This window comes from Lynx canadensis, chromosome C1, assembly GCF_007474595.2.
Source record: "Lynx canadensis isolate LIC74 chromosome C1, mLynCan4.pri.v2, whole genome shotgun sequence".
Classification (NCBI taxonomy): Eukaryota; Metazoa; Chordata; class Mammalia; order Carnivora; family Felidae; genus Lynx; species Lynx canadensis.
In genome coordinates, this window is record NC_044310.1 from 183,881,117 (window position 1) to 183,904,264 (window position 23,148).

At 35.5% G+C, this 23,148-nt stretch overlaps 1 protein-coding gene across 1 annotated transcript in view; it reads left to right on the forward strand.

The window, feature by feature from the left end:
- PLCL1 (phospholipase C like 1 (inactive)) overlaps positions 1 to 23,148 on the forward strand; it is a 336,485-nt gene that overhangs the window by 243,258 nt on the left and 70,079 nt on the right. The window contains exons 2-3 of the mRNA XM_030326087.1: positions 16,944 to 19,418; positions 21,754 to 21,957. Coding sequence (XP_030181947.1) covers positions 16,944 to 19,418; positions 21,754 to 21,957 — 2,679 coding nt within the window. The remainder of the gene's footprint in view (positions 1 to 16,943; positions 19,419 to 21,753; positions 21,958 to 23,148) is intronic.

Below are 23,148 nucleotides of genomic sequence, written 5' to 3' on the forward strand. Positions count from 1 at the left end.
TTATAAATGATTTTATTTAGTATTTTATTTCTCTGTCATTCTACCAGTTTTATAGTAATAAATGATTTTAATGTCCTTTTTCACTGATAATTTAAATGAGATTTAAGAGATGAAACATTATTTTGAAACAAGTTGAATTTAATTGACCCAGCACAGCTTGGAATTTTTGCTGCCTGCAATCCTTTTATGATTAAATACTAAAGAATCTGTAATGTGAATACTTTTCTTTTCTTTTTTCAACATGGGATTCACACTCCCTAGAATAAAATATCTTATCCTTTTCAGAGAACATTAGTAGACATTTTAGAAATTTATCCTCTTAGGAGTTGTACTTTTCATCAACAAATAGGAATTTGAAGTCCTTTAGTAAAACTGATGACCTAATATAATAATAATAACAACAACCCCCCCCCACCCTGCCCAGACCGTTCTCTGTCTTTTAAATATCTTTGTGTTCACACAAACTGATAGCCTAGAGAACAGTATGTGTTAATATATAGAGTCCTGCAAAGGCTGTGATGTTCATCCCATTTTTAAAACTGCTAAGATGAGCAAGTCTAACTATTTCCAATTTTACAGGGTTTTGTAAACTCTAAGTGCCAAGAAAACAAGCCACCTGGCAGTTTTTTAAAAACAGTGAGCCACTGCTTAAGAATATGCATCAGAATTGTTAGTATTTCAACTGAATTTGGCTCAGATATACATGGGATATGAGAGCATTTCTATTCTAGTTACCATTTTTTAATTTTCTTATGATTATATCCTCATGCTGCAAATTGCATTCTCATGAGGCAGCCATTCTGGTGGTGAGTGAGCAGATTTAGTATGTTTTAATATATTGACAACCAGTATTTTTTCCTGAAAGTGCAAAAATGACTTGGAAAAATACTTATCATTTTAAGTAGCATTCAAGGTAGAATGTTGAGTTCCCTAGTTGAATTTCCTAAGGTTCACAAGTCAAATGTAGAATAACGTATAGTTGGTAGGTAAGTGTTTATGTGGCAAGGATAGACAGGCATTACTTAATGTGTTGGCATAAGGAATCTCTATTAAATTATATTCTCGCTATGGAGAATTTTGAAGGCTACCCTTTGTACCTGATGAAAATGGTTGACATTTTTATAATTAGCATGTGTGCTCTGAAAGATTAAAGTTCTTGTAACCTATATGGAGTTCTTGCTGAATCCAATTTCTTCAAAATATATTTAAGTCCTAATTTAATGCAGCAGAATCTCATTATGGATGGAGTGCATTTAATTGAAATCAAATTGATTTAAGCAACTAGTCAAGAAATCCCAGCATAATCCCTTTTCTTCCTCTGGGAACATTCATCTACTTATATGTGTTCTCAAAACTTAGAGGTAGCAGAAGTTTGATGTAAGAAGAGACATACTGTATATTTTCATTTAAATTGTTTAAGTAGTTATGAGATTAATTTTATAGATACATTAGAAAATTCAATTGTGTTTTGGATATTCTTTTCACCAAGGCTAATTAGAGTCAGTAGTTCTAAAATGTAAGATTCTAAAATAATTTCCAAATCACAGATTTATCTTGATACTTAAAGGATATTTTGTTATACTGTAATAGGGATGCATTGACCAATCTCAAGAATAATACACATTTAAAATATTATATTTAATTATGATAACATTGGTGTAATATTTTAATAAAAATAAGCACATGTACTTTGAAATTGTCACTGTTTTAGTTATACTTCAAGTGAGTCTTAAGTCTGATATCATTAATTGTCTCTACAAAGCATAATGTTCTGATAAGTAATGAGGTAATTATAGGTCTAATGCTATGGAAATGTCTTTAACATGTTCTCTCATAATATATGCTAATGTATGTTAATTTTAAGTAATTTGAGCAGTACAGAGAAAACTAATTCCATAATTTTGCTAGAGATAACTACTTTTACCAATTGGCATATATCCTTCCAGATTTGCCATGTATAAATAATGAGATCTCAGACTGTAAGTACTCTTCTGTAATGCCTACTTTTTAAGTACACACACACAGATTATCCATTTTAAGATTTATAGATCTATGTCATCCATTATTAGTGCTGCATAGAATCCTGTGGCATTAATGTACCATACTTTATTTTGCCAGTCCCTGCTAGAAATAGATGTTATTAGTTTACTAATAATCTTTTTGATATCATCAACAGAGTGGCATTGAACCCCCTGTATTTATATCTGTGCTCATTTGCTCAAATGTTTTCTTAAGATGAGTTTTCAAAAATGATATTGCTAGAACAAAGTAGATGCATCCTTAACATTTTAAAACATATTGCCACATTGCTTTCCAGAAAAGTACCAATTTATGTTCAACATAACATGGAAAATTCCCATTTTCCCATAACTTCACATCTTTAACCTTTGATAGTCTGACAGGAAAAAATAATAGTTTTATTATTTATTTGCTTAATAAAATTTTATTTATTTATAAAATGTGTTTGAACATCCTTTCATATAATTTTGAAGCAGTCATATAATTTTGTAAATCTATCTTTTCCAAAATTAGTTCGGGAACACTTTTGTAAATTAAAAAACATATAGCAAATATTTTCCATTTTGAGGTTTTGTTTGTTTGTTTTTTAATTTGGACAGGGTTTTAAGTTTTTATGTGGTCAATTTTATGAGTATTTTACTGTGTGTTTTTTGGCCTTGATATATTTGTTAAGAGATTTACCCCCCTGCCAAATAATACAAACAAATGGTTACATTTTTTTTCTAGTACTTATATTTCTTATTTAATCTTTATATAAAGTTATTTTTTGGCTTGGCATAAAGCAGAAATCTATATTTTTTTGTTCAAATGAATAGTGAATTTTTTCAGAATTAATAATTGAATAATACTGTTTCCTTTGTTATTTGAGATGCCACTTCCACCCCTACCTCTTGAAATAATCCGTTTGGGCTTTTTATAATAAGTTCATTGTATTTGTCTGTGAATTAGTGGAATTTTGCCAATGTTATCTTTCTAGTTAGTATTTTTTATATTTTTATTTATTTGATCCTTCTTTTTTGACTTTAAATGAAATAAAAACATATAATTTTTGCACATAACACGTTTATTCTTGGCTTGATTATAATATCTGTTGTTAATTTGAGTGGGAGTTGCCTCACCTCTACCCACCCATGCCATTACATTTGGAAGCAGGCTTGTATATGAGGCAGCTATTAATTTTTTTATTTAAAAAATATTATTTTTTATTGAAATATAACTTTTCAATGGATCATTTTGGATTTCTAGGTAAATAATCATATTCTCTGCAAGTAGAAATGATCTTTCACCTCTTTTACAATATTTTACACTTTATTTCTTATCCTGGCCTTATTGCTTTGGCTTAAATATCCAATATTATGTTCAAATATAGAGCAGATAATAGGCTTTTTGTTTTGTTTCTTTTTTATTTTAATAAGAATGCTTCTAAATCTGGGGCGCCTGGGTGGCGCAGTCGGTTAAGCGTCCGACTTCAGCCAGGTCACGATCTCGCGGTCCGGGAGTTCGAGCCCCGCGTCGGGCTCTGGGCTGATGGCTCGGAGCCTGGAGCCTGTTTCCGATTCTGTGTCTCCCTCTCTCTCTGCCCCTCCCCCGTTCATGCTCTGTCTCTCTCTGTCCCAAAAATAAATAAACGTTAAAAAAAAAAATTAAAAAAAAAAAAAAAAGAATGCTTCTAAATCTTTACCAGTTGGCATGATATTTCCTTTAGGATTCTTGCAAAATAGGATTTTGATCGAGTTAAGGAAGTTTTCTTCTCTTCCCATTTTACAGAGAGTGTTGTTGGAAATTAATGTTGTATTTTATCAATTGCCTTTGGGGAATTTATAGGTATAATCTTATTGTTTTTCTCTCTTAGTCTATTTATTTATTGAAGTACATTGATGGCTTGCGTAATGTTGATCCATTCTTACATTCCTGGAATAAACTTGACTTTCTGAAGAATTTCTTGCTCTTTTAATACATTGCAATGTTTTACTTATATTCTTAACTAAGATGTATCGATAATTCTCTGTTTTGGAATTGTATCCTTTTCAAAGTGCTTTAGCATGCTTCATTTCCTTTGATGCTTGAGATAGCCCTATGATTCAGGCTAGAAATTATATTCTTTTGACAAATAAAAACATTAGATATAGAACAATAGACATAGAACTTTTTGCATAAATTTATGAACGTAGATGGAGATGGTGAGAGTAAAAACCATTAGTCCCTAATCTAATGCTTTGGAGAGAAGAAATTTAATTATTTCAGTAATTTCTATCAATAAGGTACTTAGGGATACCGAGTTTTATTATCTCAAATAAAAACTATCCATGGGGCGCCTGGGTGGCGCAGTCGATTAAGCGTCCGACTTCAGCCAGGTCACGATCTCGCGGTCCGGGAGTTCGAGCCCCGCGTCAGGCTCTGGGCTGATGGCTCAGAGCCTGGAGCCTGTTTCCGATTCTGTGTCTCCCTCTCTCTCTGCCCCTCCCCCGTTCATGCTCTGTCTCTCTCTGTCCCAAAAATAAATAAACGTTGAAAAAAAAAAAAAAAAATTTAAAAAAAAAAAAAATAAAAAAAAAAAACTATCCTTACATAGTTTCCTTTTACATTTTTCTAAATTTACACAATAATTTGTTCCACTTTGACCATGGTGCCTTCACTGGGTTTTGGGAGGGCATTCACCCCAAGGGTGTCTCTGCAATGCATTCTCTGAGATCTGCCATCTGTTTGTTGCACATGGACAGATGCTGATGTTCAGTTAATCAGAGTCATACAATAAGGATTAAAGTGTTAGATGGTTCTAACCCATTCCGGAAGTTATGGATAAAACTTGAAACCTTTAATCAGATTCATCTTGATGTTCAGGTCAAGTTGTCAATTTGAGCCAAAGCTTTTATATCTCTAAGGTCATTAATCCTGAAAAGCATATTCTATTATTACTGTAGGAGAGAAAAAATATTAAGGATGTGTTTGCACATTGCATTGGGTCATGAGAATTTTTGCTTTATTTGTGATTCAGGGATATACCTTATAAGAAGCTTAGAGATTTCTTTTAGGTATTTATTACAGAAAAATATTCATTTGGGAAGTTTACTGTAATTTAAATGTAAGTTTTAGAATGTATAAAGATTTAATACAAATGCAAGAAGTGGTCCATTTGCTCAAATATACATATGTTTATTAAACAGCAGACTAGACTTCTCCAAGCCCAGAAAAAGTGGAATTAGACTATAAATGAATTGTTTAAGTTTGAATAAAATTTTATTAAGTTGACATTTAATCCCCATGTCCCAAATTGCACAAATTTACAAAATTAAAAAAAAAATAAATTCATTGTCTTTAAATCTCCTGTAAGATTTTTTTTCTTACTGAGAAACCTATATGTATCTGTTACTATATGGGACAATGCCACTAATTCCATCTCTAAGAATACTATTAATAGTTATATGTTTTATACATACTTTAATTGGAATTTGTAAATGATACATAGAGTCTGAAATCTTGTGCTTACCAAATATTGCACTAAAAACTATGAATTCCTGGAATATGACCTTTTTTAATTCTATTTTTGTTAATAAACTTTTATGATCTGAAGCAAGGCTGATTATATCTATTTCCATTTAAGCTTATATAACTCTAAATGGTTTTTTCTTAAATTGAGATATAGTTGACATATAACATTGTTTTAGTTTTAGGTGTACAATGTAATGATTTGATATGTGTATATCTGAAATGATCACTAGAATAAGCATAGTTAACATCTATCACCACAGATAGTTACAGTTTTTTTCTTGTGGTGAGAACTTTTAAGATCTACTCTTACTAGCAACCTTCAAATTCTGATTTGTTTTGTTTTTGTAAATCTGTTTCTGAAACTCAGCTCTCCTAGCACCTTATGATAAACAATGGTAGAACTCACAAAGTAATGATATACTTTTTGCTTTTAAATATGCTTTGTTCAGCCTGGGTGGCTCAGTCAGTTGAGCATCTGACTTCAGCTCAGGTCATGATCTCACAGCTCATGAGTTTGAGTCCTGCGTCAGGCTCTGAGCTGAGCCTGTTTCAGATTCTGTGTCTCCTTCTCTCTGCCCCTCCCCCCGGCTCACACTCTGTCTCTCTCAAAAACAAATAAACATAAAAAAAAAACATGTTTTGTTCAAATTCAGATGATTAGATGTAATTCTGAAGTGACTAATATCAATGTAAATAATATACTAGTTCTCATATTTGATGGTAAATATTTCCATTAAAAGTTGAGAAGTCGCAATGAAGGAGAAACTATTCTGTGAACTGGTTATTTAGCACCAAAAGGAAAATGGAAAATTTTGTCAGGAACGTTTTTGAAATGAACTCTAAGAATGTTCCACTACTGTTGGTATTTTAATTTTTCAGCTTAAGTAGTTTAAATATGCAACATTAGTTGAAATAAAAAAAATTATGCATGCATAATTATGCATTTAAAATTATGCATAGATTTGAAAGCCTAACTAATTATTTATCAGTTTCTGATGGATATCCTAGTTAAGCATCAAGTTATGTGCTTATACCTATGAAATAATCAGGGCATTGCATTTAATCTCTACAATAAGACACTGAAGGAGATGCATTAGATATACATTTTAAAAGTATACATTTACATATTCTTCATTATAGAGATTTCCTTTCTTTAGGGACCGTGACATACTGCTTTCCATAAAGAGCACCTCCCATTAATCCTCACACCAGAAACAACAAAGTCAGTGCTGGCATAAATTCAGTCAGGATTCTGGGGCCCTGCTGTGTGGGGAGTCTCTAGAGAAAGGACAGAATCCTATGTCAGTCTCCAGGCCCACTTGGTTCTTGGCACCTCTGCTGAGAGCTGCACAGGCTACTGATCAGTTACAAAGGTAGTGTTTTTGAGTATGAGGTGTACATCTGTCTTGGAGGAACAGGACTGAGAGCAGCATGTCATTCCTCAGAGACCATTGAATAATTGTTACATCACCTTTATTGGTGACTACTTCACTTTGTTCATATTGGTGCTTCCAAGGAGCGTAATGTAACATATTCTCCTGGGATTTATAATAGGCAAAACTGTGCATTGTATGCAGCAGTTGGGGTCAGGAAAGAGGTCATGTTTTTGACTAGAAAAATGGGAGTGTTAATGCTCCTTGTAACTGTATACAAAGTTGTGGGCTCGAGGATGCAAGCAGAGATTAGCAAGAGTTAACTGAGAAGCAAGGCCTTTTCCACGAACAGTTAACACTATAAAGGAACATCTATGCTGATGGACTTGAGGGGAAATGAGTTAAGAATAGAAAGTCTGTCAGTCAGTGAGGTTTCACAACAAACAACTGCAGGGTTTGTGCCCTAATGCTGTGAGGGAAAGCAGAAATGGCAGGAATCCATGAAACTACGGAATGAACTGAACGTCTGGAGACATGGGCTTCCAAAGCTGTTATCTGTCTGGTTTCCCTGTGGCCAGGTATCCTCAACTACATGGACTTAATTTCTGTACAGGTGAAAAAAAAGTCCAAACAGGTGAAATAGTCTTTCATTTTACCTGTGAGTGTTGATCTGCAATGAGCTGGCAGTGATTTTTATTAGGTTTTTGTGGTCTTGCTTCTTGAATGAATCACAGAGATGAAGCATATAGAGAAAGGTACAGAGAGAGGTGTTTCTTCACCTTTACTCCACTGTTGTTGAATAAACATCGCATAAGAAAGTTTATTTCAGATATTTAATAAACAACATTTTAAATATATAAATCAGGATATGGTGTTCTTAAACTTTTGACTTGGAGAGGATATACTGTTATGCTTACTATTCTTTTGAGTCAATTTCTTCCCAGTTTGTGTTAAAAATTTCAAACCAAAGCCTTTTTAGTCTGAGACAAACATTATTGTTGAGAGGAGGATAAAGAAACCCTTGTCTCAAAACTGAAAATGATAGAATGTGACTCCTTAATCCTGATTTTGCAATTCTGGTTATTTTAGCAGGCATTATAAAATTGTTACTCTACTAAAATCCAGTACTATTCTGGTTAATTAATAATATGCTTGCCAGTGTGACTATTAGAAGTTACAATAGTCTCTCCCTTGTCCATGGGGGATAGATTCAATGGATGCCTGAAACCACAGGTAGTACTGAACCCTATGTATACTTTGTTTTTACCTACACATACATACTTATGATAAAGTTTAGTTTATAAATTAGTGGGAGATTAGCAACAATAGTTAATAATAAGGCAATTATAACATCATACTATAATGAAAGCTATGTGAATGTGGTCTCTTAAAATATCTTATTGTGCTATACTCACCTGTCTTCTTCTGTGAGAATGTGAGATAAAAAAACGCCTATATGATTAGATGAAGCAAGGTGAATGATGGAGGCACTGTGATGTAGTGTTAGGCTACTCTTGACCTTGTGACAGTATGTCAGTAGGAGGATCATTTACTTCTACGTGGTTAACTGAAACTGTGGAAAACAAAGTTGCAGATAAGGGGACACCCTACTAGAAGAGCATGGCAACAAGACCTTGTCATTAAGCCCACTGAAGTCATCTTCTGGATTCCTGCTGAAAACTTGGAACAAGTCTTGGCAAGGTCTTTCTAGCACATCTAGGAGTAACAGAGTTCTAGGTAGAGCTATGTAATTTAGGATTTATTTTCCATGACATATAATATATTGAGGCTCCATGTGGAGGTTGTATTTGTCTTTCTTGTTAAATAGCAATGCTTTTAGCATTATTTTTCCTAATACCATATTATAGATTTTGAACATTTCAGTGCTTAGTTTGCCTCTCATCTGTTTTTAAGTATCTCGGTAAAAGCTCTAGTGTTAAGGATGTAACTTAACTGTACATAATTACTATAGTACTTTTAAAAAATATTATCTTATCTGTTCTAATGCCCCTTTGTGGTCTTGGCTGTCAAACATTCTTAATGTTATTTAGAGCTGTTTATTTATTAAATGTTTGTGGATATTTATTTATTTATTTATTTAGCTCTCTGCCCAATGTGGGGCTCAAACTCACAACCCTGAGATCAGAGTCACATGCTCTACTGACTGAGCCAGCCAGGTGCCCATTTTTATTTATTTAGAATAATTTGTTATAAGCTTTTCTCTAACTATCAAATTTGATAATTTTTGTCATTGTTATACTCACTTCATCATTAATAAGCACCTGTATATTAAAAGAGTGATGGAGCAAAAGCATTTATTCCAACAACATTAGTTTTGTGATTAATGATTTTTCAAATAACCAGTCACTAGGACAGTGCCTAGCACATAGTAGGTACTCAATCTTTGTATCAGCAAATGCCGTATTTTGAAATAATATATGGGACATGCATAATAAGAGTTATACTTGCAGAAAACTGTGGGTAGAAACCTTGCAGCAAAAGAGCTTAAGATAATTTTTATTGAGCCATTTCTTAATGAGTTCTGAGTGAATGATTTCAGGGATATTTAGCACAGTGGAAATTTCTCTGTTCAACGAAGGAAGTCAATGGTACTAAGAATGTAACCTGAAATGGACTTTCTACACTCTATGCCCATGTTTGCCTATAGAATATCCAATTATTTTTGCTTTCAAGTGAGGAGAGTCATTTAAGAGATATCATTTTAGAAAATATTTGGATTGTCATTGGCTTCGTATAATTAAGGTAGTTTTCTATCCCGGCCACATTGTATACATATCAGAGTAGGTTTCCTAAAAAAGATGGATTTAGGGTATTTTATTAAATGAATTACCTTTTATAAATGAAATACATGTTAAATACAGACATAAAACATAATTTGGCGAGAGATATGTGCTTGCATACAGTTAGCATTGCCTTTAATTGATTCTGTTGAATTGTGAGGTGTTGTAGAGAATGAATATTTTCTTTATGGATAATAAAATAGCTCTTCAGCTTCTTACCAGCTAGGCTTAGGGAGCCACCAGGGAGAGCTCCCAGGGCTCTCTCATGGGAGAGCCAATGATTCACAGAGCTTGGGTCAGGATTCAGACACTTCTCAGTGGTGATATCAGGACCTCTACCCCCCATTGTACCACATAATGACTTTAGGTGGGTCATATGGTGTTAATCATAAATAAGTCGTGTCACTTGTTGGTAACTTCACATTAAGTAATTCAAGTTTACTCTGAGAAAATGGAAATTTTAATGTGGAATAAATGGTATAATTCTACAGTTGCAGCCTTCCCTTACCTGAAGCTTGAAGGCAACAGATGTGAGGATACCATCTCTCCTACCTCCTTGAATTTTATGTGGAGAGTTAGGCTTTGTATGTGGAGGGTGGGTTTTCTCTAGACTAACTGCCAAACATGGATGTGGATTTGGGCATAGGCCCACTGTATAGGTTATATCAGATATAATGTGTATATTTTACATGGATTCCATTTCTTGAGCTATCACCAATACAAGTTAATAAAGCCAGCATTTTGAGAATAGTCTTCTCCTGGATAATTACTGTTGGCCTCTGTCTGTTGTTCTAGTCTCATTTGGAGCCATTTTACTCCTCAGTTATACTAGAGTCATCCTGGCCTTCTTTCCCACCAAAGAACATTTATACCGCCTCCTCTCTGTTCCTTGCAGCCCTTTGCTCTCACCCCTATCACTGTCCTCACCAACTTGAAGGCAACATAAGATGTTCTCTCATCAAAGTTACCAGCAGACATTTTAACAGCTAAATCCAGTAAGCCATCTTAACGGCTTATTTTCCAGCACTCACTCCTTAAAGTCTATTCTTGGACTTCTGTGAGAGGTCATGCTCTTGGTCCTCTTATCCCTCTACCTTTGTATTTTAAGTCTTCTCTGCCAAGTCCTTTCACATAGATGGCCCACAGTCATCTAAAATCCACCATGGCCAAAGTAAATTGTTTTCCTCCCATTTCACCTTGCCTGGTATTCCATATCTCAGCAATATTTCCACTCACCTCTCACTTAAATAAAAAACCTAAGAGTCATTCTAGACCCAGTACAGGACTTTTAATTTTACCACCTATTTTATGATACTTCTCACTTCTCTCCGCTCCTTTTGTTGGTGACCTCAGGCAATTGCCATCTTTCCTTTAATGCTTCAAGTCACCTACTGCTCCAGCTTCAGTTTTGTCCATCTAGTGCACATCTGGAGTGATCTTTCTAAGATAAAAGTTAGGCTTTCTCAGTTTGTTCAAAACTCTACAATGTACTTGTCCCGAGGATGGAGTAGGAATACCTCTTATTGTTTGTTAAATGAATGAACAGAGAATGGAAACCTGAGGCCTCTCAATATCTAAGGTTGAAGCTCATTTGGATTCTAGATTATATTGTCCACAATACTTTGAAGATTTCATGTATTGACCAAATCTTTTGTTTCTGAATTTTGCTTGTAAGTTCATAAAACAAGAACGAATAGAATAGTGTTATAGTTCACAGGTTGTCTATAAGAACAAGATAGAATCCCTGTGGTGAAAACAGGATTTATGTACCTATAGTTCTGCTTATCTTTTAGTTATAATCGATTAAATTTTTGTATAGAAATTTTCTTAAGAGAGCTCTTCAAAAATAAGTGTTTTCCCCCTCGTACTAAAAGAGAGAAATAAATGTCACTTTAGTATCTGCATTCACATACCTGGATTTCCGCAAGATGAAACAAGGATTCCTTCTAAACAGTTTGACAACTGGTGTTTTGATTGCTATTCTTTAAGGTTTATAAATTTGTTCTGTTTTAACAAAGCATCATTTTGAATGTTCACTTAAAAACAACTTGCCAAAAAATGAAAAGAATATGTGATGGTATAATCTCATGTTTAAACATGCTCATCAGATGAGAGGTAGCCAAATGTAGATATGATGTTTTCTTTACTCTTAAATTTGTATACAGTACTTTAGTGTACTCTTTTGTGTGGTAAGATGTATATAACATAAAATTTACGACTTTAACCATTTTTAAATGTGCAGTTCTGTGGCATTGGGTACATTTACATTTGTGTGTTGCTTGAGTATACTTTTTTAAAAAATATTATATTGAAATAATTCAATAGTTTCATTATTGAGACCCCAAACTGGTTGCACTGAATAAGCTGAGTTGCCTCTGTGGCTCATCAGTGTGGTGCTGAAGAAAAATGATTTTGTTTGTTGATTGTTTCATAAGGAATCTGCAGTGTATCCAGCCTTGTTGGGGTCAGAGAGCAAATGCCAGTGGAAACTTATGGAAATAAGTATTGTATTATTTTTTAAAAATATTTTAAAAAATCTATTGTGAGAGAGAATGAGAAAGAGAGAGAGTGTGTGTGCACACACAAGTGGAGGAGGGGCAGAGAGAGAGGGAGAGAAAAAATCCCAAGCAGGCTCTGCACTGTCAGCACAGAGCCTGACATGGGGCTCCATCCCATGAACTGTGAGATCACGACCTGAAACGAAATCAAGAGCTGGATGCTTATCCAGCTGAGCCACCCACGTGTCCCTGTATTATTTTAATAAAAGAATAAAACATTTGCCTATTACCTTGCTAGTTTATGAGACTCTTCTTGATTCTGATGATTAAATCCTTTATATAAAGTATAATTAATTTAAGTAGATCCCAAATATAAAGTTTTATCTTGAAATGTTCAGAGATCATATAAACTCAACTTGGTTTATTGCTTAACTTGTTTAAATGTGTTACCTTCCTGTGAAATGATAATTTGGAAACTTGAACATAGGATATTAAACAATAGAAAGGATTGAGTTCACTGCCTAATTCTTAGCCCCTGCTAGAATAGGAGGCTAAACTTTAATTTAGGGGACAGAGGCGTCATAATGTGCTATTCATCCTAATAAATTTTGTAAGCTGGTCTAAGAGAAATTTGGGGGTTAATAAGTACTTTGGCCTCTTCCTTTCATTGCAGAGTGAGGAAACTTAGCTTTAAAAATAAATGGAGGGGCACCTAGGTGGCTCAGTTGGTTAAGCGTCTGACTTCAGCTCAGGTCATGATCTCGTGGTTCATGAGTTCAAGCCCCAAGTCGGGCTCTGTGCTGACAGCTCAGGGCCTAGAGTCTGCTTCGGATTCTGTGTCTCCCTTGCTCTCTGCCCCTCCCCTGCTTATGCTCTGTCTCTCTCAAAAATGAATAAACATTAAAAAATTTTTAAAAAGTTGGAAAAGTCTTCATTCTTTATAATAATCTCCTTATAATAATGACCTTATGACCATTGGATTCAATTCAGTTATCTAATGAGCTAGAAGATGACAAGTGAACACCTAAATGACACCAAACTTTGGTTTCTCTTAGAAAGTGTCCAAAGCACCTGTCTTTCATATATATATATATATATATATATATATATATATATATATGTATGTATTTCCTATGCATATATATATATATATATATATATGCAGTACATTTTCTCTCATTCCATCATCAAATACGTTTTTGTATTTATCAACAGGATGGTCTAATATCAACATTTCAAATTCTTTCATTTGGGGATATCTCCTGACTGTTTACCTGAGTAGTCCCCCCTCTCCACCACCAATCTGCGAAGATCTTATTAAGGGAAACACAAATGTGGGGGTGTAGGGCTTGGCAAAGAGACCATGGTGGTGATGAAGCTCAGAAGGAGATTTGGGGTCATCCATCCTTCCTATGCTCTTCATACAACCCCTCCCATCCCACACCAAAGCTTTGCAGAGCTACGGCATAGCATGACCACTGAAAATACAGAGTTAAAGAAATATCGGAGTCCTGAGACTTTTCCAGCATATTTTGAATAGAAATAATCTTGGCTGTAGTCAACAGCAGACAAGCTAATTATTTGTTCACATGTGCTTTGGCCAGTGTTTTGCTCATTTGGGGGCTTGTAATAACTTTGGAGTTTGTCCTTCGTGAGATGAGAACCTAAGATGGTATCTTTTCCACTGGTTCCAAGTTATAAGGCATTTTGGGGTAAATTTTGTAACCATGTAGGAATTGGAGGTCAAAGCAGGAAATAAGCGTTTGGAGTGGGTCATTCTTTCCTGGGCTAGATAGAAAACATTTATCTCTTGAAGGCTTATCTTACTAGGAGAGAAAGTCTTGATTTAAGGAGATATCACCACAAAGAGGAGAGGCTTATAGGAGAAAACTCTTTCCACAGCAGTACTTTTGTTCTCATAAACAGTGGCTCAAGTCAAGAGTGAAGTGTTAATAGTGTTTTGAGGTGTGGAGCCATACCTGGGGTGTAGGAACTATATACATGCATTTTCAGCAACACTGATTTCCCACTGAAGGTTTATTAGAGACTATTAGAGGTTTTATGACTCTGTTGACAATAATCCTGCTTAGAACATGATCTGCTCATATAAAAATATTTTTTTCTGTGAAAGGTCTCATTAGCTTAAAAATCTAGGCAAACTATAGCTTTAAGAGCTGAGTCACAGTCTACCTTACTATCACAATTCAGTTTCCTACCTTACTATCACAATTCAGTTTCCCTCTATTGTACTTGGTAGATTAGTCCTATCTGAGCAGTGCCATTAGGTGCCTGCCTGCACGGTGTGGAAACACACACACACACACACACACACACACACACACACACCTGAAATTTCTGAACATGTGGGTTGTGATGAATTTAAATGTTTTCTAATAGTGCAACTGCATCTAAACAGCTGAAGATTTATACTTGTTGTTTAACTTAAGGATGAGGAAATTGACTACTATAGGATAATTAAAAATCACAACTCTCTGAAAAAGCATGAGCTAAGTTGTTAAATGCCAGGGCATCAAGAAACAATATTCTGTAATCTGTACAGATTTTTTTATTCTGTAAATAAATTGGGTAATTTATATCTTTGTCACTTGAACATCAGATAAATATTTGAGTTAATGAATCATCCCACCAACATCCCATAACTAAATCAAATTTTGTTTTCTTTTCACATGCAAGGCTTTAGTCAATTGAATAATAAATCATCCTGCCTTTTCTTCTGAATCACAGGATAGGGAGGCTCTTACAGACAGGATCACAATTAAATAAGCCCTCAGAGGAGAGATTCTACCCTGTTTTAAAAGAAGGCCAGGGAAGGAGAGAGTCCCGACTATTTTGGTCAGACTTTATAGTGCTTAAAATAGTAATATCATGTGTCTGTTTTTAAATATTTTCAGTTTATCACTGAAGATTTGTCTTAAATGCAGAGGTCAAGAATGAATCAACTTCTTGATAACCCCCAATATCCTGGTCAGGTCCTGCAGTGACCAGGTGTATGAAGAAATGTTCCTCTTCCTTCAAAAAGACTCATCCAATAAGCACCTACAGTTTACAAAGAATATTCATGCACACTCTTCCTTTTGAGTCTCACAACAACACTATTATATGTAAGGATTATTGATTCCTATTTAAAAGCTGAAATTAAGAATCAGGGAGGCTAAGTGACTTACCTAAAGTCATATATTTACTGAGCAGAAAATTATAGCTTGAGACTAGTTATTTTTATGTAAGGACAATGCCTTTTGCATTTGACACTTTGCTGCTGTTTTGCTATGCTTATAAAATCAGTCACTGTAAACATGCATTTAGGTGCTTTTGTGTAATTAGTTCCTGGGAGAATTATATGAATTGGTGATCTGGTTGGGAACATTATCAACTTCAGTCTGTGGTCTGAACAGAGGAAAGTATAAAAAAATATCCAGTTTTAAGTGGCATTGGTCAGATGCTCAGTGTAAAGGAATTGGGAGTGATAGATATAGTGGACAGTCTGGGACTAAGAGGATATCTGTTATGTTACGAATACAAGGATTGGACCTATAATTTGGGAAAGACAATATGTGAGAAGGTCAAGATATATCCAAGAACAAAGCAGCCACAAGAAATAATTAACCTGCTTAAGGCACACTAATCTGAACACAGAAAGTCTGATGCCATCAGCACTGTGGTTCAGGGAAGTGTGGCAAAATGGGCTGAGGATTCTGTGAGACTAAGATGCAGAGACACTTTCAGAAAGAGGTAAAATGCAAGGTGCAAGTGTTCTCTGTGAAATTCTGTGGTGAAAGGCTTGAAAATTTAATTTACATTGGAAGAACCTTAAGAGTTAGTGGAACCATTAGGATTTCTGTTTAGTTCTGAGCTGTGGCTGCTAATAGCTTTATACTGAAACACAGGTGCTGATTCTCATAAAGTTCATCTAAACTGTGTACCTCAGTCTACAAATTTGATCAAGTGAGAGTCATCCGTTTGTCATTGGCTTCCAATCTGACTTTCAAGAAACTTACTTCCTTCAAAATAGTTTGAGGGGAAAAAGCGACTTTTAGTTATGGTATATGGTCAGTCCTGGGGTGCTTGGGTGGCTTAGTGGGTTAAACATCCGACTTAGGTTCAGGTCATGGTCTCACAGAGCCTCTGTGTTAGGCTTTGTGCCAACAGTGTGGAGCCTCTTTGGGATTCTCTCTTTCCCTCTCTCTCTCTCTCTGCCCCTCTCCTGCTTGCAGTCACTCGCTCTCTCTCTCTGCCTCTCAAAAATAAAAAAAAATAAACACTTAAAAAAGGCATATTGTCAGTCCTTTTTGATATAAAGCATATTAAGGTGAAAATCTTTTATTTGAACTAGTTTTAAGTTTAAAACTTAAATTGTTGCAAAGTATAAATGAAGAAAACTTTTTAAAGAAATCCAGCATTATTTCTTTCACATATCTATAGGGACTTGAGCTAGTCCCTACATGTAGTGGTTCTTAGGGAATCTGCTTTAATGAACAAATGAGTGATTTGCAGTTAACTTAATAGTTGCTTTTATTTCAAAGAACACCAGGCATTTGAAAAATAAGTTTTTCTTTCTAAAGCTAATAATATCAATTTTCTTGGCAATTTGTCTTTTTCTGGAACTGTGAAAATGTGAATTTAGGCCAGCCCCTGTCCAAATAATCATAATATCTGAATGGAGTCTGAGGAGTTCATAGACTGTTATTGAATTTTGTCTATTTTCTAAGGGAAAATTGATTCCTTATTTTCAACTTATTTTACAGGATCCTTCTAACCAAAAATGTGGCGGAAGAAAGAAAACCGTGTCTTTCAGCAGCATGCCGTCAGAAAAGAAAATCAGCAGTGCGAGCGACTGCATCAGCTTCATGCAAGCTGGCTGCGAACTGAAGAAGGTCCGGCCAAATTCTCGTATTTACAACCGTTTTTTCACTCTGGACACAGACCTCCAAGCTCTTCGCTGGGAACCTTCCAAGAAAGACCTAGAGAAAGCTAAGCTTGACATTTCTGCCATAAAAGAAATCAGACTGGGGAAGAACACGGAAACATTTAGAAACAATGGCCTTGCTGACCAGATTTGTGAGGACTGTGCCTTTTCCATACTCCACGGGGAAAACTACGAGTCTCTGGACCTAGTTGCCAATTCGGCGGATGTAGCGAACATCTGGGTTTCAGGTTTGCGGTACCTGGTTTCTCGAAGTAAGCAGCCCCTTGACTTTATAGAGGGCAACCGGAACACGCCGAGGTTCATGTGGTTGAAAACAGTGTTCGAAGCAGCAGATGTTGACGGCAATGGGATTATGCTGGAAGACACCTCTGTAGAGTTGATAAAACAACTCAACCCTACCCTGAAAGAATCCAAGATCAGGCTAAAGTTTAAAGAAATCCAGAAGAGCAAAGAAAAACTAACCACACGAGTGACAGAAGAGGAATTTTGTGAAGCTTTTTGTGAACTTTGCACCAGGCCGGAAGTGTATTTCTTACTGGTACAGATATCTAAAAATAAAGAATATTTGGATGCTAACGATCTCATGCTCTTTTTAGAAGCTGAACAAGGAGTTGCCCATATTACCGAGGATATGTGCTTAGACATTATTCGAAGATATGAACTTTCTGAAGATGGCCGTCAGAAAGGGTTTCTTGCAATTGATGGCTTTACCCAGTATCTGTTGTCACCAGAATGTGACATTTTTGATCCTGAGCAAAAAAAGGTTGCTCAAGATATGACCCAGCCATTATCTCACTACTACATCAATGCTTCTCACAACACCTATCTCATAGAAGACCAGTTTAGGGGGCCTGCTGATATTAATGGGTATGTTAGAGCTTTGAAAATGGGCTGTCGAAGCATTGAACTCGATGTAAGTGATGGTTCAGACAATGAACCCATCCTTTGTAATCGAAATAATGTGACAACACATCTTTCCTTTCGAAGTGTCATAGAGGTGATAAACAAATTTGCCTTCGTTGCTTCTGAATACCCACTCATTCTTTGCTTGGGAAATCACTGCTCCCTACCCCAGCAGAAGGTAATGGTTCAACAAATGAAAAAGGTCTTTGGCAATAAGCTCTATACTGAGGCACCTTTGCCATCAGAAACCTACCTCCCATCACCAGAAAAATTAAAAAGAATGATTATCGTGAAAGGAAAGAAATTGTCTTCTGACCCAGATGTTTTAGAAGGAGAGGTCACAGATGAAGACGAGGAAGCGGAAATGTCTCGAAGGCTGTCAGTAGATTACAATGGTGAGCAGAAGCAGATCTGGCTGTGTAGGGAGCTCTCTGATTTGGTCTCTATCTGTAAATCTGTTCAATATAGGGATTTTGAACTCTCCATGAAAAGTCAAAACTACTGGGAAATGTGTTCATTTAGTGAAACAGAGGCCAGCCGAATTGCAAATGAATACCCAGAGGATTTTGTAAATTATAATAAGAAGTTCTTATCAAGAATCTATCCAAGTGCCATGAGGATCGACTCCAGTAACTTGAATCCACAGGACTTTTGGAATTGTGGCTGTCAGATTGTGGCAATGAATTTTCAGACTCCCGGTCCAATGATGGATCTTCACACAGGCTGGTTTCTTCAAAACGGAGGATGTGGTTATGTTCTAAGGCCATCCATCATGCGAGATGAAGTTTCTTACTTCAGTGCAAACACAAAGGGCATCGTACCTGGGGTGTCTCCTCTAGCTCTTCATATCAAGATCATCAGTGGTCAGAATTTTCCAAAGCCCAAGGGAGCTTGTGCCAAAGGAGATGTCATAGATCCTTATGTTTGTATAGAGATACATGGAATTCCAGCAGACTGTTCAGAACAAAGAACTAAAACTGTACAGCAAAACAGTGATAACCCTATTTTTGATGAAACTTTTGAGTTTCAAGTAAACCTACCTGAGCTGGCCATGATCCGTTTTGTCGTTCTAGATGATGACTACATTGGGGATGAGTTTATAGGACAATATACAATACCATTTGAATGTTTGCAGCCTGGATATCGGCATGTTCCCCTGCGCTCTTTTGTGGGTGACATCATGGAGCATGTAACCCTTTTTGTCCACATAGCAATAACGAATCGAAGTGGAGGAGGAAAGCCACAGAAGCGCAGCCTGTCAGTGAGAATGGGGAAGAAAGTTCGAGAATATACCATGCTCAGGAATATTGGTCTTAAGACCATAGATGACATCTTTAAAATAGCAGTTCATCCTTTACGAGAAGCCATAGATATGAGAGAAAATATGCAGGTAGGAAAAATCCCAAACTTTCCCCCAACCTGCTCCTACTTCTTCCTACCCTTCTCTTACCAGGGAACATTGTATTTTACTTGTGATCTGATTACAGAAAAAAATTATCAGAAAGGTTGTATAAACTCATAAACCACCAAATTAAGTGCTACCTGTGAAAGCAGATATATTTCATGTATCTGATTATAAATGAATGCTATGTTAAATTTGGCCTGAACTAAACAAGTTAATATAAATGCTTTATACATCCATTAGATATCCCTACCACATAACCAAATAGATATATGGCGTTGTGTATATGAAACAATGTAAAAAGAATAGACTATAAAATATATGTATGTACAATATATAAAATATTATATATACGTACAATACTAGTTACAAGTATATATGTAAAATATTTGCAGATATGAACATGAAAGGGAAGTTGAAGTCATATAAACATATATAATGCCTTCAGTTTATTTTAGTTAAGTGTACAACAGCAATAATAAATTACTCCCATTAGAAAACACAACTAAACAAACAATATTCAGCGCTTGAACATGTTGAAAACTAGGTAGCCTTCTCTTAGAAATGTGGTTAAATTGAAAGTTGAAAGAACATGGATTCTGGCTTAAACTCTATCCCCTTATGATCTTGAGTGAAGTTTTTCAGATCCCTGATCATCAGTTTTGTCCAAATAAGGTAATGAAAATAGTAATACATCACAGAATTATTATTAGAATTAAATGACAGTATATGTAAATTTCCTGGTGCTGACATGTGGGAATTCAATGTTAGTTTCTTTCCCTTTATTAATGTTGTAACCAGAGATGGTTGCCAATTTCTTTCTTCAGTACCATTGAATGTACTTATTCTAGGCTCATATTACTTAGAAACCATCAAACAACAAATACTGAGTTCCTGCAATACTCAAGGAGGTGTTGGTTAGCAGAAGTAGCAGCCTGAGAGCAGAACAAAAGAGGAATATTTTTCAATGCACCTAATTTTCTCCTTTAGCTAACATTCTAATAGTAATTCTCACCCAGAAAATCCCTACTTTCAAGACAGAAAACAAGCTAGAAGAAGTTAGGTGATTTCCCAAATAGGAAATGGAAATAGGAAATAAATAGGAATGTTGGGTTTTAAATCCAGAATTGCTGACTACCAAAAATTGTTCATGGTTTTTAGTCAGGTGATGCTGAACCTCAAATCCATCATTTGGTGAAGACTTTGTTTTTACATTATTTCACAGAGAAATTCAACATAGACTTAAAATCAGCTTAAATAGCTAAAATGGTAGAAAATAGTATGACACATAAATTACATATAAACACTTAGATGGTGAGCATTTATTTGAAGTGGTTGCCTTAGCCACTGTTTTAAAAATAGGCTCCAAATATTAGCATCTTCTACATGACTTTTTCTGACATAATTCAAAGCTACTATAAATCCCTGTTTCAGATTAGTTATGTCATTTCTACATCTTATTTTGTATGTTACAAGTAGATTTTATTTATTTCTATGCAATTCTTAAAAATATATCCTTTCCACATATTATGTGTTTAAAATACATGTTAAGCAGAGTTGGTTATAAATAAAGTTTTTTCAGATAGCATTGATAATTTATATCATCCCAACACATAGTCTTTTGGGTTAAGAATTGTTTGGAGCCTAATCAGTAGAAAAATGAAATACTATCATTGTCACTAAATTCGTTCGACATAGAATAGATTAGGTACTGCTCCCTATTAAAAACACAAAATAGGCATAATTCCTATTTCAAATGAATTTTAAAAGCCTGTAACATGGACAAATGTAGCTATACATGAAATTTGTTTCAGTATGTGCACCTGTCAGGTGCATTTCTGATGCGACGACAAAGAAATACCTTTGATGGTTAGTCGAATGGAGGATGGTGAGTAATTGCAGCCTGCTACCTTGAGGGGAAAAGCTCACAGAAGATGCACTCCAATGTACAATCATGGACTTATTTTTATGATCATCATGATACAAATCAAGTAAGATATTCACAACCAGCCAATGCTGATTTGTGTGACTATTCCAGTGCTCTGCTTTGAAAAGCACTGTGTAGCCTTGGTTCACAGTCTGCTTTACTTTATGGCATAATGTGGCAGTTGCTAAAAATGAGAAAGATGAGTTGTAATCATGGATTAGCTCTGTGTGTCATCTCTGCACGTTACATTTTTGGTTGATTATAATCCAGTTTCCTCCAAACATGTATGCATTAAAGGGTATACTTTTAATGAATATACTTTAGTGTAAACCTAGAAGTGCTGGGGGTGATGTGTCATGTGGTCAGAAGTATAATTCCATGTTTTGTTCCCCACAGAATGCCATAGTGTCTATTAAGGAGTTGTGTGGACTTCCTCCGATTGCCAGTCTGAAGCAGTGTCTGTTGACCTTGTCCTCTCGGCTCATCACCAGTGACAATACTCCCTCAGTCTCTCTTGTGATGAAAGACAACTTTCCTTATCTGGAGCCTCTGGGGGCAATTCCAGATGTGCAGAAAAAAATGTTGGCTGCCTATGATCTGGTAGGAAATTGTGACTCTATATTTCTTACCTGAATGTGTGTGTGGTGGGGGGGGGGAATCATCTGGCAGGGGCTCCTTTGTGTAACTCTGATGAGTAAATAACATTGCAGGTGGCAGACACAGCACACCCACTCAGCTTCCCCTAGGTCCCAGTGAAGACCTCTGAGGCAGTGCTTTGAACCCAGAGCCCCACAGATTACAAATAGAAATTCTCTGCTTTAGCAAGGAATGAATTATTGATAAAGTCTTCAAAAGCACAGTTTATGACCATCTAAATGATGTTAGCCTGCAACATAACCATTTAATTGTATACCTGTAGGAAATGAATTTATGCTTCTCACTGCTGTATGATGTTTGAGACAAAATATTTCTCTGGAATTTATATTTCTAAGATGATACTATTAAATGATTTTTTTCTGACTATATAATGGAATTTATGTAGCAATTAAATGTAAGGATAGTTATATTTTTGCATCTCCTAATTCCATAAAAAACTAAGGAGAAAATGAAAAATTGGAAAAATTTGTAATGTATATACCAGATAAAGTGTAAACTATCCTTAAAATCAGTGAGAAAAAAATGGGGAAAAAATCTTATGTCAATTAGGTTTAATTTCAGCTTGATAAAACAAACAGTGCAATACAATCATGGCTTAAAAATACAAAGTTTTAGGGGTGCCTGGGTGGCTCAGTTGGTTAAACATTCGACTCTTGATTTTTTGCTCGTAATCTCACGGCTCATGAGTTTGAGTCCTGCATCAGGCTCTGTGCTGACAGTGTGGAGCCTCCTTGGGATTCTCTGTCTTTCTCTCTCTACCTCCTACCCCTCTCTCAAAAATAAATAAATAAACATTAAAAAAAATACAGTTGTACTCCTTCAAATAAAAATCTGGACCCAGCCTTCCAGGATGAAACTTCTATAAAGTTCTTAGGAACTTAGGCTCCCTCTAGCTTTCTGCTCTACCATCCCTGCAGTGTGACCATTATTTTTCTGGTCCAGAATGGCTGCTGAAGCTCCAGCCATAAAATCTGCATTCCAGTCATCACAAATGATGAAGAGGAAAAGAAAGTATATCTTCTGCCTTTAAGGACATTTCTCTGAAATAGCATAGATCATTTCTGCTCATATTTCATGAGCCTAGAGTTAAAACAGACACAATTAGCTGAAGAGGAGAATGGGAAGTATCTATGT